This window comes from Cyrtonyx montezumae, unplaced genomic scaffold, assembly GCF_038088225.1.
Source record: "Cyrtonyx montezumae isolate F1298 unplaced genomic scaffold, pur_monq_1.0 scaffold_1, whole genome shotgun sequence".
Taxonomy (NCBI): domain Eukaryota; kingdom Metazoa; phylum Chordata; class Aves; order Galliformes; family Odontophoridae; genus Cyrtonyx; species Cyrtonyx montezumae.
This window is the reverse complement of record NW_027071825.1, coordinates 8974954-9001979: the sequence shown is the minus strand read 5'-3', so window position 1 is coordinate 9001979 and position 27026 is coordinate 8974954. Positions and strand designations below refer to the sequence as shown.

Genomic DNA, 27026 nt, shown 5'->3' with positions numbered 1-27026 from the left:
ATCATCCCGGCGCAGCCCAAGGATGGGATGGGGCCATAGGATGAACACCTCCCCCCCCCCCCCCCCCCCCCCCCCCCCCCCCGCCCCCCACGCCTCAGCCTTCTCCCAGCCAGGTCCCATGCTTCCCTGGGGCAGTGCTGCCCTCCGCTGGCAGCAGGGCTGTGCTACAGGAGCGCGACATGGCCACCCCATGGCAGAGATGGGGAAGGGGCTCAGCAGGGCCCCTGGGCAGCCCCAGCCCCATGCCCAGCTGCAAAATCCCCATGCCACCCCCACCTCTCTTTGCACAGCCCATTGCACACACAGCTGTGCCCCCCCAGGAACCAGAGTCAGACACGGTGGATAATTTATATATAATATATATATTTACTCTTTAAAAATAAACCTTCAGTCCCCACTACCGCCTGTACATACTACAAAAATAAACCTTTGCTCTCTTTGATATAAATAACTTAGATGGCGTGGTTTGGGGGGGGGAGGGAGGGGCTGCCCACCATGCCCACGCCTGGCATGGGGACAGGGACCCCAGGGCCACCCCAGCACAGCAGCAGTGTCAGGGGGCCGGGGCAGTGGGCACAGCAACACCGCTGGAGTTAAAGTGCTGGGTAACGGGCGTGGACGGTGCCCAGGATGGGGGTTGGCAGGGGAAGATGGCCCCGTGGCATGGGAATGGGGCAAGAAAGTTGCTTTCCCAGCTGGATGAGCCTGGTGGCAGTGTGGGTGCCCTATACAGGGCACAGCTGTGACTGTGGGAACATCTCAGGGACTTGGCACAGTGAGAAACACCCCAAGGAACCCCCCCTTTCCCCACCCCCCCCAGTCCTGCCTGTGTGCTGGCAGCAATAGGCTCCCCAGGCATGTCCCCCAGCTCCATCCCTCCTGCACTCAGCAGTGGGGAACAAAGGCACAGAGAGGGTGGGGGGGACATGGGGCTGCCCCTTGCTACCCCCACCCCAGGCAGCCCGACAAGGCCATTGGCAGAGAAATAAATCTTTTAAAATAAGCTTAAAAATATATAACTCTCTATAGATAGTTTCCCTTTGCAAATAAATAAAGGTGGGGGGGATGCCTACCCTGGGCCTTGCCCACAGCTCTGGGGCTGCCCCCTTATCGGGCAGGGCAAGGCAGCTGAGCAGGTGGCCGGGGGGGGGTCCCAGGAGGAGGTGATGGGGAGCAGGCAGTGGCCCCATGAGGGCAGAACGGCAGGGCAGAGAGCCCCCTGTGCCAGCAGCTCCAGAAACAGAGGAGGGGTTAGTGCTTCCATTTCTGGGGAGGCACAGGTGCAGGGTGACCCCGAAGCACACGGGGAGACACAGCCCTGTTAGCACAGCGTGGCCTGCACACAGCTTGCATAGGAACGCCAGCCTGCCCTGCAAAGCCTGGGTGTGGGGCCGTCCTCTTCAGCTGAGACGGGGGCATCGCCGCTGGGGCGATTAGCAGCACGACACGGGCGAGCCCGCTCTGCACACTGTGCCACGCTGGGAGCTGCCAGCCTGGGTGCCATCCACGGAGCTGGTGACCTGCGGGGAGACAGCAGGGATTCAGCTGGGTCCCCAAAACCCAAACCATATCACCCATGCCATGCAGCAGTGCCTGCCCCCAGCAGTGCTGCAGCAGCTCTAGGCCACTGTTTGGGCAGCCGGCACGGGGGACAAGGGGGGGGACATAGACATTGTGCCCCCCCAGCTCACCTAGTGCCGGGTCCCTGCCCCATGGCATCCCAGGCTCTGCATCTCGAAGGAGTCGGGCACAGTGCCGGGCTCCTCCAGGCTGTCTGTCTCGGTGCCAAAGCTGGGGTAGGAGCCAGGCAACGTGGGGTGCAGGGCCACCGTCACCGAAGCGGTGGCCGTGACGGTGGTGTAGCTGCCGGCGGGGCCCTGCAGGTGGGTGCTGTAGGCTGGCAGGGGGGCCCGAGAGGCTGGCCAGGCGCTGGAGGAGCAGGGCTGACCCGGCCGTGGCGGTGCTGTGGGGTGGGGGTAGTTTCTGGGCAGTGCGGGGCACGGTTCCCCAAAAGGCAATGAGGGTGCAGGCTGGGGGCTGGGCTGCTCCTTCTTCCCCTGAACCTCTGGGCCGTCCTTGTAGGGCTTCAGCACCTGGGGAGGAACGATGTGGGGGAGCTGAGCATCCCTCTGGCACCACCCTCCCCATCCACCTGTCGTTTCCCCCCTCCCCCCACCTCAGCTCCATCCATCCACCACACAGATACATGAAGACACTCACAGTGATGCGGGGGAAGCTGGGGTCCTTGCCAGCCTCCAGCAGGATGTGTGCCGGGGCAGGGGGCACAATGAAGGGTCCCTGGGGGCCGCCTGGCCCCACACTGTCCCCATAGCACTCTGTGTCTGAGGTATCAGTGAAGGAAGCGGGCCAGGCGGGGGCACGGCGGATGTACAGACCCCCAGGGCTGAGGCCTGGGGGCACCGGCTCCGGAGGGGGCAGGCGAGGGCTGTTGTCCACAGGAGATGCCTGGGGAGAAAGGGGATGGTGTAAGGGGTGTCAGTGACACACAGGGATGGCGTCAAGTAGGGGTGGACAACCAGATACTGGGTAAAGCAAGAGTGACGGCCCAGGGTGAGGCGGGTGTGTGGGGTGAGGTTAGGACTGGGCAAGGCAGGGATAGATGGAGGGTGAAGGTAGGGCACAGAGCAACAGGGGATGAGGAGAGGTGGGCATGGGATGGGGGTCATACCTCGGAGGGTGGCCCGATGACAGAGAGCAGGACAGGCAGCAGCACCAGCCCGTTGAGCAGCCCCAGCAGCGTCAGGATGGTGAGCACCGCAAAGAAGTACCTGCAGACAGGGCAGGCAGAGGGCTGAGTGGGCACACTCCCCCCCCCAGCCCCACTGCTGTCCAGCACTGCCAGATGGGGAGCCCAGCCCTCACCTCATGATGAAGTCAAACTCAGAGCTGGCCAACATGAGGACACCCAGGAGGGTGGAGACGGCCCCGTCCATCACAGGGGCAAAGGTGTGCTCCAAGGCAGCGGCCGAGCGGACATTCCTGCTCCCAACTGCTGTCAGGAAGCCCTGTGGAAGGTGGGAGCATTAAGGAGGGCTCATCCCCATGGGGTGAGGGGGTCACCGAGTCCAGGGGTGGAATCGGGCAGGCAGGGATCTGCCATTGCTCACCAGGGCCACGTGGACAGTGAATTCCACGCCGATGCCAACTGAAGCGATGAGGATGACCACAGGGATGGCACTCAGCTTGATGCCCATCAGTCCCATAATGCCAAACAGCTCCACCGCCATCATGGCCAGGATGGAGACCTGGGAGCAGAGGGATCAGTGAGCGGGGCTCCAGTCCATGCCAAGCCCAAACCGAACCATAATAACATGACTGTGTCCTCAACCTATCATCCCTTCCTGCTCTATTTGGGGTGTCCCTTTTTCCATCTATTGGTGAAGCTCTCCGTCCCCTCCACAAGGAAATGTCCTTATGACTCAGGGTGGATGTGGCACCGAGTGGCATGTTTAGTAGGCATGGGGGGGAGGTTGGACTACATGACCTTGTCTTTTCCAACCTCAGTGATTCTATGACTTTATCCCTGATTCCCACTACGGGCATCCTCCACCCACCACCTCCTCCATATTGTCATCCATCCCTTGGGTCACCACCCCCACGAAGCAGGTGCCCAGGGCACACACTCACGATGATGCCGGCCGTCCAGGGGTTGAGCAGCAGCAGGGCGCAGACGAGGAAGGTGCAGGCCAGCAGGATGCTGATGGCCATCAGGAACCAGTGGCGCAGGCCGATGTACTGCTCCCAGAAGAGGAAGGGGTATCCGCTGGGGTAGCTCAGCACCCCATGGCGCTGGGCTGCCTCCCTGCAGATGGCCCGCACGCTCTCAATGGCCTCGATGAAGTCAGCCGTGCGACGCAGCCCACTCAGGTAGAAGGGGAACTGAGCGAACTCCAGTGGTTGGGCTGCTGGAACTGGGGAGGAGAGCATAGGGTAGCATGGGGGAAACAGATCCCAAATGAGTGCAGTCAGGATGCACATCTTGGCACCACCTCGAGTAGTTGGGCACGGGCACAGGCTGCCCAGGGAGGTGGTGGGGTCACCGTCCTTGGAGGTGTTCTAGAACTGTGGAGATGTGGCACTGAGGGATGTGGTCAGTGGGCAATGGTGGTAGGTTGGACTGGATCATCTTAGAGGGCTTTTCCAACCTTAATGACTCTGTTCTATGATTCTATGGGTACCACAAGGCTGGGGACAAGGAGCTGGCGGTACAGTGATGCTTGGAGCACAGGGCACAAAAGAGTGCAGAGCAAGAAGATGCAGGGACGCATCTCCATCAGGGGATGTCCACGGGGATGAGGGATGCTGGGGGGTTTCCCAAGGGGCAGGGAGTGGTGTCCCCATGCCAGAGGATGCTCAGGGCCACGGGGACCCCCCACTAGGTGCTCACTCACTTCGCAGGTTCTCGCCCGTAGTGTCGTACTTGTCATGGATCCACTCGGGCGGCGGTGGGTAGAAGTTGGCCTGGGAGGCAGCGAAGCCCAGGGGGTCATTGCTGGCCCACACCGTCAGGCAGATATAGAAGGTGTCTGGGGGGATGATGCCATTCTCATCCACCAACCGCCGTGTGGTCAGCTGTGGGGGCAACAGGGCTGATGGTTAGCAGGGCAGTGGGCACAGCACACAGCACAGCCCCGTTGCTCCATCCCTAGCCCCGTTCTCAGGCACCTGGTTGAAGTTGAAGGGCTCCTTCTTGTTGCCAGTCTGGATGAGGAGCTTGTATGCCAGTGCCCCATCCTCGGAGCCATTGCGGTAGCTGTCGTGGGTGATGCGGCCGGCTTGCCAGTCCCTGTCAAAGGTGGCCTGGAGTCCTGAGGGCAAAGCATGGGGTGAGCATCCTTCAGGGCACCGTGGGATCCCCCCCACCCATGGGGGCTCCAAAGGACACTACGCACTTGGGAAGGTATTTCTTGGCATAAAGGTTGGGGAGGGAGCCTTTGGCATGCCCCTTACCTCGCAACCAGTCCTGGAAGTAGTGGAGCCACATCTTGGGCAGGTCGTGGTTGCCCTCACGCACCACGTACTTGACGGTGCTGAAGGCCTGGTGCAGGCTGAGCAGGGCGGCCTGGGCACCCGGGTAGTGGAAGCCCCCCTTGGTGACGATGAACATGTTGTAGAAGGAGAAGTACTTGAACTGGGCCGAGATGAAGGCGTGAGCCTTGGTGTCCCGTGGCACAATGTCTGTCAGGTAGAGCCCGTCATGCACCATGGTGGTACCGTAGAGGCTCAGTCCCAGCAGCGCCAAGAAGAGGACCACCACCACCGCCTGCAGGAACAACAGGTCAACCAGCGCCTCAGGCCACCACGCCACACACTGCACAGCCTCACGTCCCCACCCAACTTCACCTTGGTCTGGGTCCGCAGCAGGAGCGGGGCATACTTCTCACGGGCAAAGTCGGAGAGGCTCCAGCGGCACAGGGGCAGCGGCACGCACTCCCGCCCGCCCTTGGCCTCGTCCAGCTGGGCCAGCAGGTCCCGTGTGGAGCTGGAGGGGGTGAACACCTGCGAGCCCAATGGGTCGGCAGGCGGCAGCAGCACGGCGGGCGAGGTGCACACCTGCGAGGTGGGAGGCAGGACAGTGACGATGTGGTGGCCCGAGGGGTCGCACTGGGTGAAGGCCTGCACGGTGGTGGTGATCTGAGTGCTGGTGGCCACGCCGGGGTGGCCGTAGGGGGATGGGTGGGAGGCATGGTTGTCGTTGGCATCGGCCAACTCCTGGGGTTGGATCTGGATGACCCGTGAGGAGCAAGGGCTGTGGGAAAAGGAAGGAAGAGGTGGTGAGGAAATGAGCCCACGGGACTGCTTTGAGTGGGACATGAGGGTCCCGTGCGCCATCCTCGGCAGAGATGTGCTACCTGTAAAAGCAGCAGAGGATGTCAAGGCGGCGCCTCTCCCGCCGGTACAGGTCCAGGCTCAATATGGCAGGGAAGACGAACAGCACCATGGCGAAGTTGAACACCACCACCACTGCTGCCTGCGGGCAGAGGGACACGTCAGAGCCAGGCTCTCCCCAGCCCACACACGGGTCACCACCCCACAGTGGGTGCAGGGCATACCTGGAGCGAGAAGGCACGCAGGGCAGGGATGGGCACCAGGGCGGCCATGAAGAAGGCAATCATGTTGCTGATGGAGGTAAGAGCCACGCTGGTCCCTGTGCGCCGCAGGCACTCGCCCGTCCGCTCCTGCAGGACACAGAGGGACACAGTGACAAGGGACTGGGGGGGAACAGTGGGACATCCCCTGGCCTGGGCTGGGTGCTCACCTTGAATGGAATGTGCTGGCTCGTCTCGGTGAAGGCATGAGCCAGGAGGAACATGTCATCCACACCAATGCCAAGGGCCAAGAAGGGCAGCACCTGCCAGAGAGCAGCCAGTGTCAGCATGGGGACACCGCCACCACGTGGGACAAGGGGACCCATGGCTCTCCCCCCAGCATCTACCTGCGTGGTGGCTGCATTGAAGGAGATGCCGAGCAGCGAGCAGAGCCCTAAGCCAGAGGCCACAGAGAGGGCCACCCCCCGGCCAGGCCCACGGCGCCCTGCGATTTGGAGCAGTCCCAGCGCAGCATGGTGACGCAGGCGTAGGCCAACTGGAGGAGCACAGTGGTTAGCAAGGAGGCTGTAGGCAGGGAGGAATGGAGCAGGAGATGGGCAGACGGGAGAATACACACCATGAGGAGGTAGCCCCCAGCCACCCGGATGGCACTGACGTCTGAGAAGGACTTCATGATGTCGTTGAGCGTGGTGGTGGAGAAGGCATGGATGTTCTGCGTGGCATTGGATGGGATGGAGTCCTGCGCCAGCTGCAGGGCATGCACCCCATTAGACAGAGCCAGGACCCATGTCACCCCACAACAGGACCCAGAGGGTGAGCATCGCCTGGGGACCTGCTGGACCATAAGCATGGTGCTGGCACCCATGGCCACGTGAGACATGGGCAGAGGGGAGTTATCCCTATTGCCCACCTCCACAAATTTCCTCTGCCAGGCCTCCAGGATGGCACCTGCCTTCTCCTCACTCCAGCTGATGTCATGGATCTCATAGTCGTCCTTGAAGTGCTCAAACAGCTGCCGGGGGCTCATGAGAAGGAACATTGTCTGCAGGGCCTCAGCACTGGGGACATACACACACACATTCTGCTGGGATCAGGGCTGCAGCACAGAGCTCCACAGAACCTGTCCCTCTTGCCCCTAGCCTCACTCCAAAGGACTATCCCCCTTGCCAAAGCATTCCCTTGGGTGCTGGATGAGGGCACCACCACAAGAGGACCCCGTGCTGTGCCCAGTGATCCTGCACTGCAGCCTTTACCTTAGCAGCTTGCCCTGGGAGTCTTTGGTTGTACCGCCCAAAATCAGCTCCTCCTGCCAACGCATGAACTTCCTGGAGAAGCCATGGCAGCCCCCAGAGAGCTCCGCTGGGATGTCAGGGCTCTGCCAGAGGAGGGAAGGCAGTGTCAGAGGTGGGCAGAGAATGGGGAGCACCCTTGGTCACACCCCAATCCCCATGGGCTGACACCCACCTGCTGGCTCTGCTTGTTGGGAGCACTGGGAGGGCACTGGGGGTCCCGGGGGTCCAGGCAGGGCCGCTCCATGTAAGCCTGCCCCACCTCAGCCTTATCCAGCAGCTCCTTGAAGCCTTCTAGTGATGTGAACTGCCCCAGCTCCTCCATCAGCTGCAGAGGATCCAAATTGCTCCACTGGATATCAGGACGGCCCCTGCAGAGAAAGTGGCACAGGGCTGAAACCCCCCAGACCTCAGTGTATGGGGTCAACACCCTGACATCCCTGACGGCAGGGCTGGGGGAAAAGCATCAGCCCCTGGTGCATCCCACAACGTCCCTGAGCTCCTGCGCAGCGGGCCATGCCCCGAGTCAAGCAGCGTGCCTGATCCTGTTAGGCTGGGACAAAGGGGGGCAGGCGGCCCTGTGCGCCCCGCTCCCTGCAAGCAGTCAGCACGATTACTGCCCGCGGGTTAACATCTTGATAGAGGGAGTGGGGAGGGGATGTTGGGCCCATTCTACTCTCAGGTTTTGGGGTCTGCTATAGGGTCAGGGCAGGGAGCAAGGATGGGAGTTCAGGAACTGTGGAAATGGGGCTTTTCTGCTGCCTACGTGGGATGCTCTGCTCCAGACTCCACCTCTGTCCCAGCCCCAGCAGTTCTTTTGAGAGAGGACAGACTAAAAGAAGCCAACTAACCCAGTCCAGAGCTGCAAAAAGGGAAAGAAAAAGCTCAGAGCAAGTGCGGGCTCAGGGGAGAAGTGCAGCCCAATGATTCATGAAGGCTGGCTGGGCCGGAGCCGGGCGCTCCAGATTCCCACATACCAACTGGAGCCGCTGCCACTTCCAAAGAGAGCCCCTTTTATCTGCTCTGCTTGCTTCACTGAGCCAGGGCAAATCCTTTTGTCTTTCCACAGATTGCCACGCTTTGTTCTCCCAGCTCCCGCCCTGCTCACCCCTCAGAGCCTTAAAAAGGGGACAGAGTGCCGGGGCTGCCCCATGGGTACCGCCTGTGGGGAAGTGCCCCGCTGCCACCCCTTGCCGGGTCCTCAAGTGGTCTGAGTTGTCCCCCAGCTGCGGGGATGATGCCAGTCCCACGGCAGACAGTGCCACTGGTGCTATGCTTGCTGCTGGCCAGGCTGGGATGCACAATCCCAAGGTCTAAGGGGGGGGCCAAGCGCATCCCCCCCACCCCCCCAGCGCTGGCTGGGCACGCCAAGGCCCCTTCCCCCTCCTCCCATCCCTGAATAAGGCCACTATTTCATCTGGTTGGCAACGGGCAGCTTTCAGAGCAGCATTAGCATGAGAAAGCGCAGGGCTGCGTTTGCTGACAATGCACAAGGCTGCCCGGGCTCTCCCGGACAAACACTGCAGTAAACAGAAGGAATGCAGGGGGCCTCCCCAGGCCCCACCAAAAAGCACCCAGGGCGGGGAAACGAGCATGAAGCGAGAAGCCCCATGCACCTGCACCTCAGTGTCTCCACATCCCCAACCCAGGGCTGGGGGTGACGGGGATGTGTCACCGGGGGCCCCCACTGGTGTCCCCCACAGACTCACGGGAGGTAGGCTGAGCCTCCCTGCAGCTTGGCTCCTTCCCAGAAGCAGTCCAGTGGTGTCAGGATCACACAGGGGAACAGCTTCTCGATCATCTGCAGGAGGAAGAGCGGCGATGGGTCAGAGGATTACACCGTGCCACCGCTCTGTACCACCACCACCACCCATCCCAGCCCCAATCTGTGTCCCCCACATGGAGCTGGAGGGCTGCACACCCCCCAGCAGGGGGGTTTTTACCATTTGCTGCCCCATTCTCAGTGGGCAGATGCCCAAGGGTGGGAGCCCCACGGCACCAGAGCCCCCACCGACCCACTCACTGCCATGCTCAGGACTCACCCTCTCAATCATCCCGTTCTCAATGATGGGGACGCCCGACTTGTAGCAGATCTTGTTCAAATCCCATGATCTGCAACAGGAGGAGGAGGTGAGGATGGGTTCCATGCCACGGGAGGGTGGGAAGGAGACACGGGGACACGGGGAGTCCCTTGACCCCCCTCCCATCTGGAGCCAGACTCACTTTCCGTACAGCGAGACTTGCACTTTGCTGGCAGCCAGGGCCGCCTCGAGGTGGAGCTGCAGGGCCTCCTGCGTCAGGATGTTCTCCCCTTCACGCTTTGGGGTCTGGATCAGCATTTGGGATGTGTAGACAGACTCCTCGCCCAGCTTCTCCTTCGTGTAGCGGAGCTCTTGGCTGACACGGCTGCCCGCTGCGGGATGGGGGGGGGGAAATCCATGACACTGGGGCCACCAACGCTGTGTCCCAGCACTGCACCCACCAAGGGACACCCAGGGATGCGAACGGTGCCACCAAACTTGGGGACCTCTCACCATGGCGGTCTCCAAACTGCTCTGACCTCCACGTGCTCACACTCCAAAAGTGTGCACCCATCCCATAAGTCCCACCAGCTCATTGGCTTTGCCTCTCCTGGAAAAAGCCCCTAGGGCAGCAGGGAGGAGATATTACACATCCCCTCTACTCCCACCTGGAGCAGCTGACCCATAGAACTGCTCTGGGAGCACCGGAGGACCTTCTGCCACCTCCGAGGCAAGGGAAGCCATCCTTAAGTGCTGCACAAGCATTTCAGCAACCAACATTCCCAGCAAAACATGCTGAATTTACTTCCAGCCCTATACTGCAGACCCCACAGCACTCAGCTTCCCAGCCTACGGGGTACCCGAAATGAAGCCCCCAGCCCGGTGCCGCCCTCCAGTAACGCTGCACATCCCGGTGCTGGGATGCAGGACTCATCCACCCTGGGACCGGGACACTCCCTGGGCACAAAGCCGGAGCCCGGCAGGCCTGGATGCACGCCAGCACCGAGGAGGCCAGAGCGAGACCACAAATAAGCAGCAGAATCTTCCCCTTTTAATGACTTATTATATGAGTTGATGGGGTTTTTTTTGTTGTTGTTGTTGTCTTTTTTTTGTTATATTTTCCTTGTTTTTTGGGCGGGGGGTGCTTTTATTGTTCCTGGCCAGGCTGAGGAGCAGCTGGTGTCCATCAGATGCCATTTGGGATGGAGGTTGTGCCAGGGCTGGGGGAGCGATGGGAAGGGGGGGTGGGGACAAGAGGGGGACACGGCTGTGGCCTTTGTGTGTGTGTGTGACAGAGGGGACGTCGGCGCCCGGGGCTGGGGACATGGGGAGGGAGGATGCCACGGGGGGGAGCATCCCTTCCCAGCAGGGTGGGAGGTCGTGGGATGGGGGGGGGGGGGTGTACCGCTGCTCTGATCTCTGTTGTGCCACCCACATGGATGGGTGGATGGGACTGGCAGAAGGAGGAGGGGCATTGGGTCCCGCATCCCGGGAGGGGAAAATAGAGGATGCCCCCTCCACCCTCACTGCCAAAAAAAATAAAAAAGCCAAAAAATTGAGAGAAAATAAAAAGCCGTCCCTTGTAATTAGTGTTAATTTGGAACAGGGCACTGCGAGCCGTCAGCAAGCTTCAAAGGCAGTGAGGAAGCCTCAAATTCCAACACCCTAATTAAGCAAAGAGCAACATGAAAAGACACGGCAGCGCGCGCCGGGCTGCCAGGGACACTTCAAACGGGCACACGGCCGTCCCCAGGCTGGGAACGGAGCGAGGCGCCCCGCACCGAGGAGCCCAGAACGCCATGACAGCAGCAACGAGCGCGGCAACGGGGAACTGGATGTCAATTTTCTTTCTTTTTTGTTGTTGTTAAAACTCCAATTAACAAAGGGAGCCCTCGGCTTTTCCATGCAAAGGGCCCTCTGGTTCCAATCAGACACCCGGCGCTGCGATGAGCATCCCGCCCTGCTCCCCAAAGGGATGGATGCTCCCTGGGGTGCGCTGCATCCCCCATGCAATGGATGGAGGGTCGGGTACCACGGGATGGGGATGCAGATTGGGGGTGAGGGCACACACGGGGTGGGATGCAGCGGTCAAGTGGGTGCCCAGAGGGGTCCCAACACTGCGAGGGGCTGTGTGCACGGGCTGTGCTGTGGGAGCCCTCCTGTAATTATGGCATCCGCTGAAAGATTATAGGGCAGGGCAGGAGTCTCCCTGCCCCCTCCCTGGCCACCCTGTCTGTCTGAGCCACCCACCCTCCAGGCTTCCCGCAGCCCAGCAGTGGTTCACAAACAGCTGGGGGCACCAGTTTGTGCCCCAGGAAGTGACCAGACAGGGAGCAGGGACCCAAAGGGGTGCCCTGGATGGTGACTTCCTTCCCCCAAACCGTGGCAAGTCACAGTGCAAAGCACCCCCTTTAGACATAGGTTGGAGGAGCTGGGAGCAGCAGAACCCATGCTAAGTCCTCAGAGAGGCATATCAGCATGGCGACACAGCAGAGGCAGCCCCACACTGAACCGCTACAGCTAAAGGGGACAAAAGCGAAGAAGATGATGGAGAGCACTGCAGAAAGATGGTGATCTCCCCCCACCAAGAGATGCCCTGCTGCAGAGAGTATGCCTTGTGCCCAGGGGTGGGCGGGTGCCTGGGCACCAGCATTGCCACCATGCTGCAGATGGGCACTGTCAGAAGCTGCCACCACTGGGGTGAGCAGGGTGGTGGCAGGCAACAAGCACGTCCTCACTTGGCCCACAGAAGTCAGGCCCAGGGCTGTGAGGCACGGGGTCTGGAACAGCTCTGCCCTATCTGCAGCCATGCCCCCAGCAAAGGGATCCCTTTTGGGGCACGTCCTATAGGGCAGAGCTAGAGAGCAGCATTCAGACGGGGAATATTACACAGAGATCCTCCTCCAGGATCAGCCACCTCTCCCCCACCTAACAAAAAGGACCCCCCACACAACAAGAGGGGCTCACGGTGCCGTCACCGCAGTGTGGATGCAACGCATCCCCACTCCGGATCCGTACATGAACCCTCCACTCCAAAACGGGGCAACGGGTATGGGATTCCCCCCCACCCTGAGCACTGCCCCACATAACCCCACAGACAGGGGTCCCGCAGTATGTGGGGAGGGGACGCACCATCCCCGTGCCGCCAGGCACGCAGCAGCCGGAGGCCACCTTGGGAGTGTTGTGGGGCGGATTAGCTGGATTAGGGAGCTGTGAAAGGACCCATGCTGCTCCGGAGGAAGTCTCGCTCAGGGCGTGCTGAAAGAGCCATTTTTACCTGTCCTGGCCTCCCGAGGAGCCCCGCGGCCCCATCCTGTCACAACACAGCCCCGTGCCCCCGCGGGGTGGCAGCCCCACTCCGACCCCAACAGTGCTCCCGAAGTAAAGGCAGCAAAGGAGAGGGTTCTGCTACCGAAACCCAGCAGAGGGGATGCAAAAATGGAAAGGAAAAACTAAAATCAGGAGCAAAGGGCCGGTTTGGGGCCACGCATGGGAAGCCGGCTTTGTTTATGGCAGAGCCAAATTAATGTCTTTATTACCCCCAAATCCGTTCCCAGCGCGGCCGGGACCGAGGGGACAGCACGACCCCCAAAAAGGGGGAGCGGGGATTGAGGCAGGGACCATTCAGCACTCAGACTCCTGTCAGCATTGACATAAATTTCCACTGGTGTTGGCATTTAGGCATTTGCCATTTCCATATGTATGGAGCTGCCTGTACTAATTATGCTAATCACCCCCTCTGTTGGCTGCTGTGAAAAATGGCCACATTAGGCACTCCACTGCTTGCTAATGTCACTTAATGTGTGGTTGAAACATACATTCATCCCGCGCTGAATGGTGAAATTTTTCCACATTGCTGGCTTCATTCAGGCAAGAAATGAATTTTTTGAACTCGGACCACTTTTCCAGGCCCGAGGGAGAGGCAGAGAATAAAAACCCTCTTCTGGGTCCCTCGCGCCGCCCCCTCCCCAATGTGGGGCAGAGTCCCCTCGGAGCACCGCGGATCCGGGCGAGCTTAAAGGAAAAAGCCCCGGACCCTCCAGGACAACGCAAACGTATACGTGCAGGAGCAAAGCGAAACGAACGGGCGCGGATAACCGCAGCCATCTGAGGTCTCCGGGACTTTTTGGTTAATTAGCAAAAGTTTCCAGCCCCCCCCAAAAAAAGCTGAGCGAGCCGACGAGGAAGGGGAAAAGGCAATGGGAGCTCCCAGCAGCCGCCCTAAGGGAAACACGCAGAGGCGGCCCCCGCTGAACGGTGCTTGGAGGGCTGCTCCAGAGCGAGCACAGAACCCACCGCTGGATTTTAGGACAACGGCAGCTGTGTGCGGGTCCGAACCCCCGGGGATGGGGTCCCCAAGGACACTCCTTAACCCGATGCCCCCATGGGGTGCGGGGGCCCAGACCCAGGCAGAACGCAGGATGGGCCGCACAGCGGCAATGGGAATCCCTTCCCATCCCACACAGTGACACCAGTGCCACCACCCGGGTACGGAGCAGGGATGTGGGCACCTCCTGCCCCCCGAACCCACCCGGCAGCAGTGGGACCACCCACCTCTCCCCGTGCCCACCCAGACACCGTACAGCCCCGACCCCACCCCCACCCCCGGGTCCCGCAGCAGCGTGGGAAGCGGGGCTGCAGGGACGGCTCTGCCGTAGGGCACAGGAGGGTGGGGAGGGCCTTTCATCCCCACGCTCAGCTTTTATTGTGGCTTTCCGCTCCCTGGAGCCAATCCCCCTCCCTCCCCCCACTGTGGGTGCCATCTCCCTGGGTGCTGGGGGGGGGGGGGGGGGGGGGGGGGAAACAGCACCCCGTGCCAAACCCTATGGTAGAAGTCAGAGAAGGATGGAAGTCACCAGGGAGGGCTGGGGGAAAAACATATATATAATAATCATCTCATCTTTGTGGGAACAGGGAAGGAAGTGCCCCTCACCCCCCATCCCACGAATCCACTTCCATCCCTCAGCCCCACAGCACATTTAAGGTATCCCTGACCCCTCCGGGAAACGGATGGGGTCTGCTCCAGTGCTGTGGGAGCGTGGGGCTGTTCCGGTTAGGAATTAACCCGGCCTTCCTTTGAACCAGCCCTCAGCCCCATAAATCAGGCAGCGCCATTCACCACCCAGCGCTCTGCCTCCCCGGCCCCGCAGCGCCCTGGGAGAGCTGGGAACAGCTGCCAGGTGTCTCGAGGTAACCCAACACTCGCCGCGAGACGGGGATTCAAAGCCTGCGAGCGGCTAATTGCTTCGGAGGAACCTAATTGAACATTTCCACAGCAGAGTCCAATTTATGGGGTGACACACGGCCTCTTCCCATCTCCCAGGTTGGGATCGGGGGCAGGCAGCAACCCTGCAGGCATTGCCAGCATCCCCCAGCCCACGGGGCTGGGACGCCTCTAAGCCGCGATAGGGGACCCCACCATGGCCAGGGTTGCTCCCAGGTTGCGAAATTCCCCTTATGGAAGCACAGCCCACCCCAGCCCCAAAGGGCCGCCCAACCCATCTCCCCGTGGGAACAGTGGTACTTGTGCTCCACAGCTCACGTCCCCATCCACAGCTCCCTGCGGCGGGATCAGCCCCAGCCGGCCCCTGCCTGGGTGCAACGGGTTTGGGTTGGAGCATCACCGTGCCGCATCCCTCCGCCTGACCGTAGTGGGGCGGGCAAGCAGGTACCCAGCAGCTCCCAAAGGGCACTGGTCCTCGGCCACCTTCACCCTGAGCTGGGGCATCAGCATCGGGATGGGGACTCCCTGTGCACACCCCCAGCACGGGAAGACCGCCGCGTCTTTACAGACACCTCCGCACAGGACCCAGCCCCCAGCATCCCACACCTCCGGCTGCTTTGGGGGGTCGCACGACTACACCGATCCCACAGCACCCGCCCCACGGCAACAGCGGGTAAGGGCCGGCCGAGAAATCCCAGAAGCAGTCAAAAAAAAGCTCAGGATGCCAACACGCACTGCGAGACGCGACCCTCCCGCACCTGCGGCACCACGGCCGCGGACACACGGGGCAGCGAACCGACACGCGTGGCTGCGGGGAGCTCCCACGCACCGAGCTCGCACCGACGGCACCGGGACGCGCTCCTCCGCGGGGAACGAACGCGGCACCGTCCCCACGTCGGCTCCTTCCCCACCCCAACACGCCGCCAGCTCCGCTCCCCCACGGGAGACAGCAGCCCCCGGGAAGCACGAAGAGCCCCGCGGCCCCAGGGCGGGGGGGAAGGGGGGCACAGCGGGAGCGCTCCGGGCACCGCCGCACCGCGCGGCGATGGATGGATGCGGGAGGAGCGGCACACGGGTTGCGGGGAGCAGGTGGGGGCTGCGCGGGAGTGCTGAGCGCCGAGCAAGAAGAAGAAAAAAAAAAAGAGAGAAAGAAAAAAAAAGAAGAAAAAAAAAGGGGGTGGGAGAGCAAAGTTGCTTCTATTGTTGAACCGAATCCAAGAGGAGCCGAGGACCACACAGGGAGCGGGGCGTGGGGGAGGAGGCAGCTCCGCGCTAAGATGGCTGACACCCTCCGCTCGGCAACATCTGCCCCGGCGCTGCGCCCGCGGGGCCCCCCCGGTGGGACGGGAGCGGGCCGGGAGCCGCGGGGGGGGACAAAGGGACGGGAGCGGGGATGCGCTGCGGGCCGAGCCTCCCCGCAACGCCCCGCGCCCGACGGCGGGACGAGGGGATGCTCGGCGAGAGAGAGGGGGGAAGACGGCGAAAATAAAACAACGGCCGAGAAAGAAACCAGACAAACGCGCGTGGGAGCGCGCTCCGCTCCCGGCACACGTGCGCCGATCCCACGCGGGTCCGGCCCCGCGCACACGCCCCACGCACGGCCGCTTACCTTCCACCCAGAGGTGCTCGATGTCCGTCTCGACGGTGGCCACCCGCAGCCCCACGGCCAGAGCCCCGAACAGCAGCAGCCCCACGAACAGCACCTTCCCGCAGTGCCGCTGGATCCGGCAGCCCAGCGCGAAGAGCAGCGCCTGGAAGCGGGCCCGCAGCCACAGCGGGGCCCCGCGGCCCTGCGGGGAGCGGCGGCGCTCAGCGGGGGGACCCGCACGGCGCGGTGCGGGGCGGAGCGGGCGATGCTCGCCGCTTACCTCGGGCAGCGCTTTGCGGAGGGCGGCGGCTCGCGGAGGAGCGGAGCGGGGGGGCTCGGCCGGCATGGCGGGGCGGCTGTGCGGGGCGCGCAGCCCCGTTATGTGGGGCCGAGCGAGGCGGCGGCGGCCCCCATGGGCGCGGAGGGTGCGGGTGTGCGGCGGAGCGGCGGTGCCGGTGCGGAGGGCTCTGGGCCGGCGGCCGCCCGCCGCGCCTCTAAAGGGGAGGGCGGGGGCGGGGGGCGCCGGGGCCGCGCCGCCGCCGCCGCTCCCATTGGCCGTCGCCGCCGCGGCAGCGCCCATCGCCGCTGCTAAGCAACGGCAGCGCCCGCCGCCGGCGGCCACACACGGCGGAACCCCCCCGCCGGGTTCCCCCCCCCCCCCCCCCGCCTCCCATCACCGCAGCGCACCGCCCGGCCCCGCCGCGGGGAAGGGGGGGGGAGAGCGGAGCGGAGCGGGGTGGGCATCCCCGCGGCCAGCCCCATAGCGTCGCCCTACAGCAGCCGCCTCTAAGGATGCGTCCGTAGCCCGTAGCTGCCCCCCGCCGAAGGTAAGGCGGCCTGCACGCGGGCGCCCCGGGGGACGGGCGTCCCGGTAGCGAACCTGACAGCGTCGTCCTGTAGCCGCCGTCTCCGAGGATGGCCACGTTCCCCGTAGCGCAGGTGTCCCCATTCCCCCCCACCCCCCCCGCACGGATGGGTACGCACACCCCCATAGGGGATGTTGGCAGCCCCCCATGGGTGCCCCAAAGGATGAGCATCTTCCTCGAGGGATGCTTATCCCTCCAGCAGCTGCCTTCCAGTCGCTCCCCCATGGCCACCTATGGGGCTGTGCATCGGCTCCTAACCTCTCCCCAAGAATGGGTGCATGGGTGCCCCCCCTATACTCACTCTCTACCTCCAAGCGGCTGTTTGTCCTTCATGTGCCCCCCAAGGGGTGGGCATTTCTGCTCCTGCCCCAAGGGCCAAGTGTTCCCCTGAGGTGCTCTGCCATGGGGGAACAGGGGCTGCTCTGCTTTCTGAGGTTGCCCAAGAGCGCCCGAGCTCAACAGCCCTGGGGTGGAAGCAGGGGGATGCAGATCACCCCCTATCACGGGGAGCATGGGTAAATGCCAGCAGCGATCTGTGGGGCAATAGGGATTTGTGCCGGCTTTACAGGAGCTCTGCACATTTTGCACCCTCCTGAGGTCTCTGTTGGACAGAGACAGTGTTGCTCCCGCTGGGAGCCAGCAGAGCTGCTGGGGGCAAACCCACGCGGGGCATCATCCCATAAGGGGCGCAGGACTCCCAACATCTGAGCTCCTCCAGGCATCCCCTTACTGGCCCAAAATAGGGGAAAACGCCATCAGTAATCCAGGGAAACCCTAACTCCAGCTTCTGGGGCAGCCCCACTGCAGCCATAGAGCTGTGCTGGGCACCAGCAGCATGGAAAGGGTTTCTCCCACGTCCCGCGATAGTCCTGTAGCATCTGGCGGTCCCCCAAATACAGAAGGGAAACAGCTATTCAGCACTTCTTGTGCCTGATTGCTATTAACAGCTCCTCCATTCCTATTCCTCAGTGGACCGGTACTACTGTCGGGCAGCTGCTTCTTTGTACAAAGTTCAGCAGTTGTGCTGTCCGGTGTGGCACCGCAGTGTCCCCCGATTCACGTTCTCCATCACCTACTGGTTATTTCTACCACTGACGTATGTCCGATGTGGTTTGCAAACCCTTGGGATGGCCACTGAGCCCCTCGGAGATGGCATCCTCAGCCCCATGCTGGCTGGGGTGCCCAAGCTGGATGGTGTGGTGGCATGGATCTGAGCACTGCAGCCTGGGTCCTCTTAGGGCATCCCAAACCCCATATGGGGATGGAATCCAACTGGAGAATGCCCTCAGGCAGGACTGTGCCCTGACACCACAGCAATGGGATCTGGCAGCTCCGAGTCTGCTCAGCACCGTGGCCTCTGGGTCACCCCTGTGTCCCCCAGCACCACCCGGAGGGGACGTGGGCTGTGTCCTGAGCCCCGTGGTCCACCGGCCTCGGGGGAGAGGCTCACGCACAGGGAGGCTGCGCCTGCCGCTTCATGCTGACCGGCTGTTTTATATCAAGGCGGGAGGGGGGATTTGCTGTTCTAGATGGTATTTTAATGGGCAGCCAGGCAGCTGGAGCCTGGGAGAAGCCTGCTTTACATTGTTTGGGGTTGTAACAAATAAATTCAATTAAAGGCAAATGGCTCCGCGCAGCCCCCACCCTGTGCCGAGCCTCTGCGGCACGGATGGCTGCGGGAACTCAGCCCTGGGTGCGAGGAGGGGGCCCAGGGCTCCGACACCGCACTGGGGGCACCCTGGGGCCGTGCCCCAGTGAGACACTGGGATGTGGTGGGAGGCTGTGGAGGGATGGGAGCGGGGACGCCTGGAGAGGGGGTGTCTCCATATGGCGTGTCCCACCCCATGGTGCAAATGAGATGGGGGAATCCCAAGGACACCCCAGCGGGCGGTCCCGGGGATGGGGCACAAAGGGGCCTGGGGAGAAGGCCGTAGGGAAGGGATAGGGACATGGAGCAGGGGGCAAAGAAGAGTGGACTTAGCGAGGCCATGCCAGAGACACAGAGCTGTAAACAGCCACAGCAGCAACTCCTCTGCCGGGAGCCAGAGTCGGGCGTTTGTTAGTTGGAAACCAGATGGTGCTCTGCAAAGCCAGCACAGCCCGCCCGGCTGTGGGCCCCTGCTCAACGTGGGCTCCCAGGGGCCACGGTGGGATGGAGGAGGTGTCGGGGTGCTCCACACAGCACTGAGGGCTGGGAGGGGGTGTCCCCGGGGATGCTGTGACCCCCCAGGGGATGCTGTGACCCCCCAGGGGATGCTGTGTCACCAGAGGAATGGTGCGACCCAAAGGGAAGGGTGGGATGAGAGAGGGGGCATCCACAGCCCCCAGGCACCTCTGTGTGCCGCGCTGTGCCTCAGTATCCCAGCAGCTCTCTGACAGCTGGGAGGTCTCTGGGATGGAGGGGGTCCCCAAACCGGATGCCATTGGGTCCATCCAAGCAGGGCCCTGGTGTCAGTGCAGAAAGGATGAACCCCGGGAAAGCCCTGGGGTGATGCCATAGGACATGTTGACAGGGACAGGGCCAGCAGGACTCCAGCCCCTTTCCTCAGTACCTGGCTGTTCCAGGGCAGCAGCACCGAGGGAACACGGCCATACCCCTCTCAGCCCCTGTGTTTTGGGGGAGCGTAGCATGCAGGCAGACAGTCCTGACTGGGGTGGGGACAGAGGGAGCACCGAATCCCCATGGGGGTCCCATGGTGTTTACAGAGCTTAAGAATCCCCTAAGCCCCACCAGGCCACGGGGCACAATAGCGTGTGGACATGGTGACACCGGCCGTCCCCACACCACCTTGGAAGACAGAGGGCCCTGCCACCCACCGCCAGCACCGGGATTAATTATGATAATGTAGTTCTTTCCCCCTTTGTCACCCTAATGAATGGGCCCCTTTAGGATTTTAAGGCCTTTGTTTGGTGCCTCTTTACTGCGGTATTGTAGGATGGGGACTAGCAGGTGGCAGGTCCCCAAACAGCCCCTTTTGTCTCCTTTGGGGGCTGTTTGGTGGTGGGGTTGGGGGGGTTCAGGGGGGGCTGCAGGGGGGCTCGGGGACGGACCAGGCTCTGTGCCCCACACCGTGCCGCCATGTCGGGGCCTGCAGGCTCGGCCAGGCCCACACGGAGGGCAGAAGCCGGGAGCCACCGCCTGAGCACCGGCCTTGATCTTTTACTGCCTGGGCAAATCAATTACCCGGCAGAAAAGTCCCTAAATCCCACCATAAAACCCGTTTAGCGGCTGATGTGGCGCAGTGCTGGCTGGGCCCTGGGCAAAGCCTCAGCTCACGGCTATGGGGTGAGGGCAGGGTGGGTGCTGGGGACACTGGGGACGGTCAGGCACACTGCTCTGGGATGTGGGTCCTGGGGTCCTGGCCGTGCTCAGCCCCTCCGAGATCCCACAGCTCCTTTCCCTCTGCTCCCGTCCCGGGAAATGCCTTCAGGACACCAAGGAGCACTGTGACAAAGGACATCTCTGCCCGGGGACACCACCGGGAGCTGAGCGCTGCGGATCCCTGTGCCCTGCTGTACCTTCCCGCTCCCCATGGGAAACCCAAGCGTCCCTGTCCTGTGGTGTATAGGGCAAAGGGGGGGGTGCGGGGGGCAGATCCCGGCCGGGCACCACAAACAGCAGTGAGCAGCGGGGTGGTAAAACGGTGACAAGTAATTGGTGTCCCGGCCGGTCCTTTCATGCCGATGCCGTTTTATGGGTGAGGAAATTGCTTGTGAGTCAGGAACACAGGAGACAAATTTAGGAAGTGCTCTCTGAATGTGCTGGGGTCAGGCGCCGAGGCCGAGCGCTTGAAACCTGGGTGGCCTCGGCGCTCGCCCCGCGCCCCCCCGGCCCCTCGGCATGGGAACGCGGACCTTTTATCTTATCACTGCTCTTCCGCCCACCCCGGCCTCCCCTCGGCCCCCTCCCAGCACAGCCGCTTGCACCGCAGACACAATGCCACCCTCTGGGAGCCAGCATGGGGGCTGCCTCCGCTGCCCCAACCCACCCATGGGGTCCGCAGTGTAGATCCCAATGGGGCGAGGGGTCCCCCCTTCGGGTCCTGCCCAGTGTGGCAATGGGGAAGCACTGGGGCGAGGTGCTGAGCCAGGCCCTGTCCTCAGGCGTGAGCCAGTCGGCCCCCAGCGCTGGCTTCCGGAGCCCCCCCAGGAGGAAGGGAGCAGGTTCTCCCATTTGTTTGCTATGGTTTTTAACTGGGAGAAAAGGCCAGGGCCCCATTAACGCGTGCCCGAACGCGGCTGAGGGTACCTTGAGAGCACAGCCCCTTCCCTGGCCACCTCGAACGCACCGAACCAGGCGGGTTGGATGTATTTTTCTTGATCGCTGGCCAAGCGCTCTCTCCTGCAAAGCAGCATGTTTCTCATTTTCTGTAGGTTTAACTCCAAATTAATTTGTAAGTGATCTAGGTTTCTTGTTCCCCGAAAGATACCTAATAGCGCAGGGGAGTTCCTGCCAACCGAAACGTCACAGCGGGGTGAAGGAAAAGCAGTAAAAAGAAACCCAGGAACTGTGACCCCTGGTGGGTATTTAACAAGGTGTCAGGTCGAGGGATTTTCAGAGCCCTCTAAGTGGATGTGACACCGGCCCCACTGCTCGGGTTGGGCCGCAGGAGGGTCCCGCTGTGGGGATGCTCTGCTATGGCTGCTCAGTCCCATCCCGATGCAGCGATCGAAGGCATTGGGAGAGCATGGATGATGGGTTGGGGTCCTGGGACCAGCACCTCGCTGCATGGGAAGCAGGCATGGTTTAATGGGGCCAGCTGCTGGCAGGAGGACACAGGCGCTTTTGTCTGCGCTCTCGCCTGCGGCACTGGTTGGGGCTGGCAGGGCCTGGAGTGGTTCAGCCACCGAGAGCTGAGATAGCCACTGGGGCTAGTGGCCAAACCCACCAAACAGCCTTGCTGCCCAGTTATGCCAGGGCAGCCAGCAGCAGCGAGACTCCTGCCTTGCTGCAGGCTGTGGAGCAGAGGCAGCAGGATCCCTTCCTACAGGCACCCGGCACCAAACGTCATCTGCAGAAGGGCCAGAGCAGGGAGGAGACACTGCTGTTGCTCAATGACCCCGCAAGGGCCCCGGCCCTGGCTCTGTCCCATCGCCGCAGGCAATGGCTGAGCAACACGGCCACCAAGCGGTCCCACGCTCTGCGGGCAGTGTAGCAGAATCGAGGATGTCCCATGGACAGCACAACCCAGCCACCATCAGCCCACTCGCTCTCCCCAGCCATTGCTATGGGGTCCCAGCATTCTCTGCCCGATGACACGGCAGGGAAGCATTTTGGGGGATCCTGGGGTTGGAGTGAAAACGACGCAAGGAGCTGCTGGGGTCTTTGCACGGCAGACGGCTGCGTTCCACCAGCTGGGCATCCCAAATGTGCCCATCACGCCACCACCAGCCACCCCATCCCATCCCATCCCAGCATCACCGCTCGCTCCTTCCTCCCTCAGCCCCTCCAGCTTCCCAGGAGCTGTGCCCCGCTCCCTCCATGCAGGTGCCAGCCCTGGGGACGGCGCTGGCCGTGGTCCCTGCCACCAGCCACCCCATCCCCGCAGCAGGGTTAAACCCCCCAGCCAAATGACAGAGGAAGATAGGAAAAACAATCGCAAGAATTTGTTTCATGCTGCCTGGATCCCTCCTCGCACGCAGCAGTGTTTTTGGACGGCCAATTTATAATCAGCAGTGTGGAATGTTGTAAATTAAATATTTTTAAACAACTTTGCTCTCTCTCTGGTTAAACATTTCAGAGATCGCTCTTTCTTGTCTGTCTCTTGCTGGGTGGTCCCTCCATTCGCCCGTACATCTTCCTCAAACACAATTAACCATTTAGATGTTGCACAAAGGAATAGCTTATGCATACAACACCAGTCGCTCGCTGCTCTGGCGGTGGGGGAGGGAGGCAAATAAGAAGGCAGCTTCTTTTATTTTCCACTAAAAACAAAAACAAGAAAATCCCTTTTTCCTTCCCAAACTATCCCATTTTCCTTGAATTGTAAAGGCACTGATCCAAGCTCATCAGCTGTCTCGGTGTTTGGTCCAGGAACCCCCTTGCTTTTCCCCCCTCTCCTGAAATTCAACATTAGCATTTTAAAAGCCTTAAACATACAAGTTTATTTAGACCCCAGCTCTCTCGAGCTCTTGCTTTCCGTATTTATATACATATGTATTTTAACGTACATAAAATGTCTGTCTGTAGGGCCTGGGAGGAAGTTCTCGTCTGCCGGCCCGTCTGGGCGACACGGTGTGCCTGCGGACCTTGGCTCCAGGGACACGGAGTGAAAATGGATGCTGCCCTAAAGCAGCCACTCCACCGGGACCCAGATTCTGTGCAGCAATGGGGCGGCGATGCTGGACCCCCCTGGACTCCCATCCAACCTTCCAAGCCCTTGACACCTAAGCTAGAGGGAAGGAAGGGACAGAGCCGCGAGGGCTGGCTCTAGGCTGGCAGCAACCCGCAGCAGAATGCACGGGAGATAACGGGGCCACCACCTTCCCCTGCAGCTCTCCCAGGGAGGCTGATGAACCAGGCAGGACAGATTGCCAAGCCGGCCATGCTGACCCAAGCGAGACTCAGCACAGCTGTGCTGAAATCAGCACGTGCCAGCTCTCCCAGACAGAAATGTCCCAGCAGCAGAGGACGGGCAGGGACCGGAGCCAGCCACCGGCCCTCACTGCACAACCTTCTCATGTCCACCCAGCTGCACATCTGCCAGGAGGTTTCAGGACAGGCCTGTCCAGAAAGCAACACCACCTACAGAGCTGGGAAGCTCCACCTTTTCAGAAACAGTGCCCACAAAGCACTGCCCTGGTGTTAATACCACCGTGACGGGCATGAGCTGAAGGGCTCACCGGCCACGGCCTGACTGAGTGAAGCAAGGAGACAAACTGCTGCTCAGAGCAAGTCAGACCTCCACGAGTGCCTGCGTGACTTGGGACCAAAGCTGCAGCCCAAACAACCTGGGATCAGAAACGCATTTCTGAGGTCACCTCTCCATTTTCCTTGCAGAGACACTGAGGTCGGAGAAGACCTCCAAGATCACCCAGTCCAACCCCACCCCACCGTGCCCACTGACCGTGGCCCTCAGTGCCCCATCCCCACGGGTCTCAAACACCACGAGGGACGGTGACCCCACCACCTCCGTGGGCAGCCTGTGCCAGCGCATCACCGCTCTTCCTGAGGAGAAATTGTTCCTCATATCCCATCCATCCTCTGCTCATCTGGTGATGAGCACAGAGAGCAGGTGAGATGAGGAAGGGTTAACCCGGTGCCCGTCTTGGGATTCCTGAAGGCCCTATTATCCCGAATTATTTTTCATAATTACTGCCACACACGTAGACTACATCAAGAGTGAATCTTCACTTTGATAATTTGTGCTGCGAAATCTCACTTTGGGATCTACTTTTATCTCACACCAAACACCTGCAGGTCGTAAAAGGCAAAAAGGAAAAGAAAATGCCTCAAATCCCGGCCAGGTTTTCAAGTGTCAGGGAACACTAAATTAATGCTAAATTCTAACCGACACAGTAATGAGCCCCCCACCCTCTGCTTAAATGAGCTAAACAAAAGGACTCAAGTGAGATGTTACCTTATAATTAAGACACAAGGAGGTAAAGCTGTAGCTACTGAGGAAGGGGACACTGACATCTCACAAGTTAAGATGGATCTTAGAAACCATACTTTTCCAATCTAGCCCTTCAGAGTTCAGTTTTTGTTTAAGAAATGCTGGGAATGTCTGGATTATAATCTCTCTTCTGTCAAATTAGCTAAGAAATGGTAATTTTTCTCAGGGGATGCTGGTGCCCATGAAGCACACATTTCAAATTTATCACTTCAGTTTAATGAAATCTCATTCCAGCCAGTTGCTGTAAGCACCTCTGGATGCCAAACTGCCAGGCTCAGATAAATGTCCCGTTGAATCCTACCAGATTCCAATAAACAGCTTTTAGGTAGGAACTCGTGTCCAATTTAGAAATGTTAAAGAACGGCTTGTGTTTCAATCCCCTCCAGGTGCTTTACAATCCTGGCACAACCCCTGACCACAAGGCTGTGCGTTTCACATTAGCGCTCTCGGCCCATCTCACAGCCATCGTCCGCTCAGTGCCTGGATGTGGGGACGGGCCTCCTCCCTGGGGTTGGGAACAGCAAAGCAGCCATCAAAACCAGGCAGACGGTGCCCGCGGATCGTGCCCTACTTTCCCTCCAGTCCCTTCACATCGCTTTTGGGCAGCATTTCCAAGTAACGGACCACACTCAGTACTGCAGCGAATGGGTGCCAAGGGCCTCCGCTCCATCGCAGCGGAGCAGAGGTGCAGCTTAAATGCTTTTGTGCTACGGGGCGGCATTGTAAGAGGGGGGAGAAGGCTGGCGAAGGGCTGCACTGAGCAGTCCACACTGCATTTTGCTGCCCACCTGCTGCTTTGAGGATGTGCAGGCGGCATCCCGAGTGGTTTCTCCCGGTACCAGGGGCTCGTCCTGCGTCGCAGCGGGGTCGGCAAAGTCACTCCTTCCACCGGGCACAGTCTGTGTGGTCCCTGCTCTCCCTTCTGCTGGAAAAGTACAGTGCGTTCGCTGGGGCAGGGAGCGATATCACCCGGCACAAACCCCGTGCATCCCAATGAGGGGGGAAGGGCTGGCGGACACACGGCTCTGTAAATACCTCTTTATTAAGACATAAATACAAAGCCGAACAGGAAAGGAGCAGTGACAGGGTGAACCATGCCAGCACTGATCTGCGCCGATGATCTTACAACGCTGAACATCTGGTTCTGCTGCCGGCTTCCATAAAATCATCTTTAAAACCTACTCGGGTTATATCTCCATCAGCTGTTCGGTGCCCACAATGACTTCATTAACATGTTTGGCTGAAAAGAGAGAGGGAGGAAAAGAAGAGGAATTGAGTTTTGCAGCAGTGTTTCAGACCTTGCGTTCTTTAAATCTGCATCTTTAAAACAAATGAGAAAAGCAGATTCTAGGGAATTTGAGCGCAGATTTGCTGCCCTTTTTTGGTCTCCAGCATCTCTCAGACAGTATCCCACACACATGGCAAAAGCCTAAGCAACTGACTAAACATTAGGAGGTTTCTCTAATGAGAGTTTTCACATGTATATGTCACTACCAAACAACAAGAGGCCCGACGGAAGTCACAGCTGCTGCTCCTGACAGGTGGACCTCTAGGTCCATGCAAGGAACCATCCACATCCAACGTGGAGCTCTGACACAGAGCTACAAGGTCACTCCTCCACCTATTCCCAGCCTTGGAGGACACATTAATGTGCCAGTCCCTGCCCCAGCACTGTTCATGCACTGTACTAAAAGAGCCTTCCATTTAAAATGCAAAAGCAGCCTGTCAGGGAAAGACTGCAAATAAGGGATCTAGAGACAAAATAATAAACACAAAACCGAGAGCCTAAAAACCCAAGCACGTGGCCTCAGAGCGTGACACAACGCCTGCGTGCTCCAAGTGGGTGTCCTCGGGGTATGGCCAGAGTTGGTGGATCTGAACCACTCCCTGGGAGTTGGACACCCATTCAAGCAAAGTTCAGGTGCTTTGAACCATGCCCCAAGGCCCTCCATCCCCCACTTTTCCACTCCTGTACATTTAGAATAACAATTGGCTGTGGTATCCAGGGTGCCTGGGGTGAACCTTCCGGGGCTGCGAGGTGCTCAGGCACACAGTGTGTCTCCAACACCTTACACAGTAGCGGGGGAAGATGGCCAAGGATGAAGGAAATAACCAGTTGTGTTTTATTTACCCACCTAAAACGCCTCCCCTCAGGGGAGCAGATTTTGCAAGAGTGCTGCAAAACAACAGCCACGCTGCCCTGGGCTGCATAAAGCAGTTCCTGGCAGCTCCCAAACTGGCCGAGCTAACATGATGCTTGTCGTGGTTGAGAACTCAAGACATTATCACTGCACCACGCAAACGGTCACTCCAGAAGTGGTTTGATTAAAAACTGCTCTGTAAACTTCAAG

General features: G+C 60.5%; 2 protein-coding genes across 2 annotated transcripts in view; both read right to left on the bottom strand.

Annotated features, from left to right (window-relative positions):
• Positions 1-343: 343 nt before the first annotated feature.
• On the bottom strand, positions 344-16618 carry PTCH2 (patched 2). The gene is given in 25 exon segments (XM_065739977.1): positions 344-1520; positions 1692-2093; positions 2221-2466; positions 2690-2789; positions 2884-3026; positions 3129-3266; positions 3649-3932; positions 4413-4593; positions 4687-4829; positions 4972-5284; positions 5365-5770; positions 5874-5992; positions 6075-6200; positions 6281-6373; positions 6458-6534; positions 6537-6606; positions 6688-6819; positions 6982-7129; positions 7325-7446; positions 7536-7731; positions 9070-9161; positions 9403-9472; positions 9584-9773; positions 16215-16395; positions 16474-16618. Coding segments are annotated over 24 exon segments (4038 nt in total). The 5' UTR covers positions 16540-16618; the 3' UTR covers positions 344-1520.
• Positions 16619-25699: 9081 nt separating this feature from the next.
• Positions 25700-27026, bottom strand: part of EIF2B3 (eukaryotic translation initiation factor 2B subunit gamma) — a 90604-nt gene continuing 89277 nt past the window's right edge. Inside the window, exon 11 of the mRNA XM_065739826.1 lies at positions 25700-25915. Coding sequence (XP_065595898.1) covers positions 25863-25915 — 53 coding nt within the window. The 3' untranslated portion in view covers positions 25700-25862. The remainder of the gene's footprint in view (positions 25916-27026) is intronic.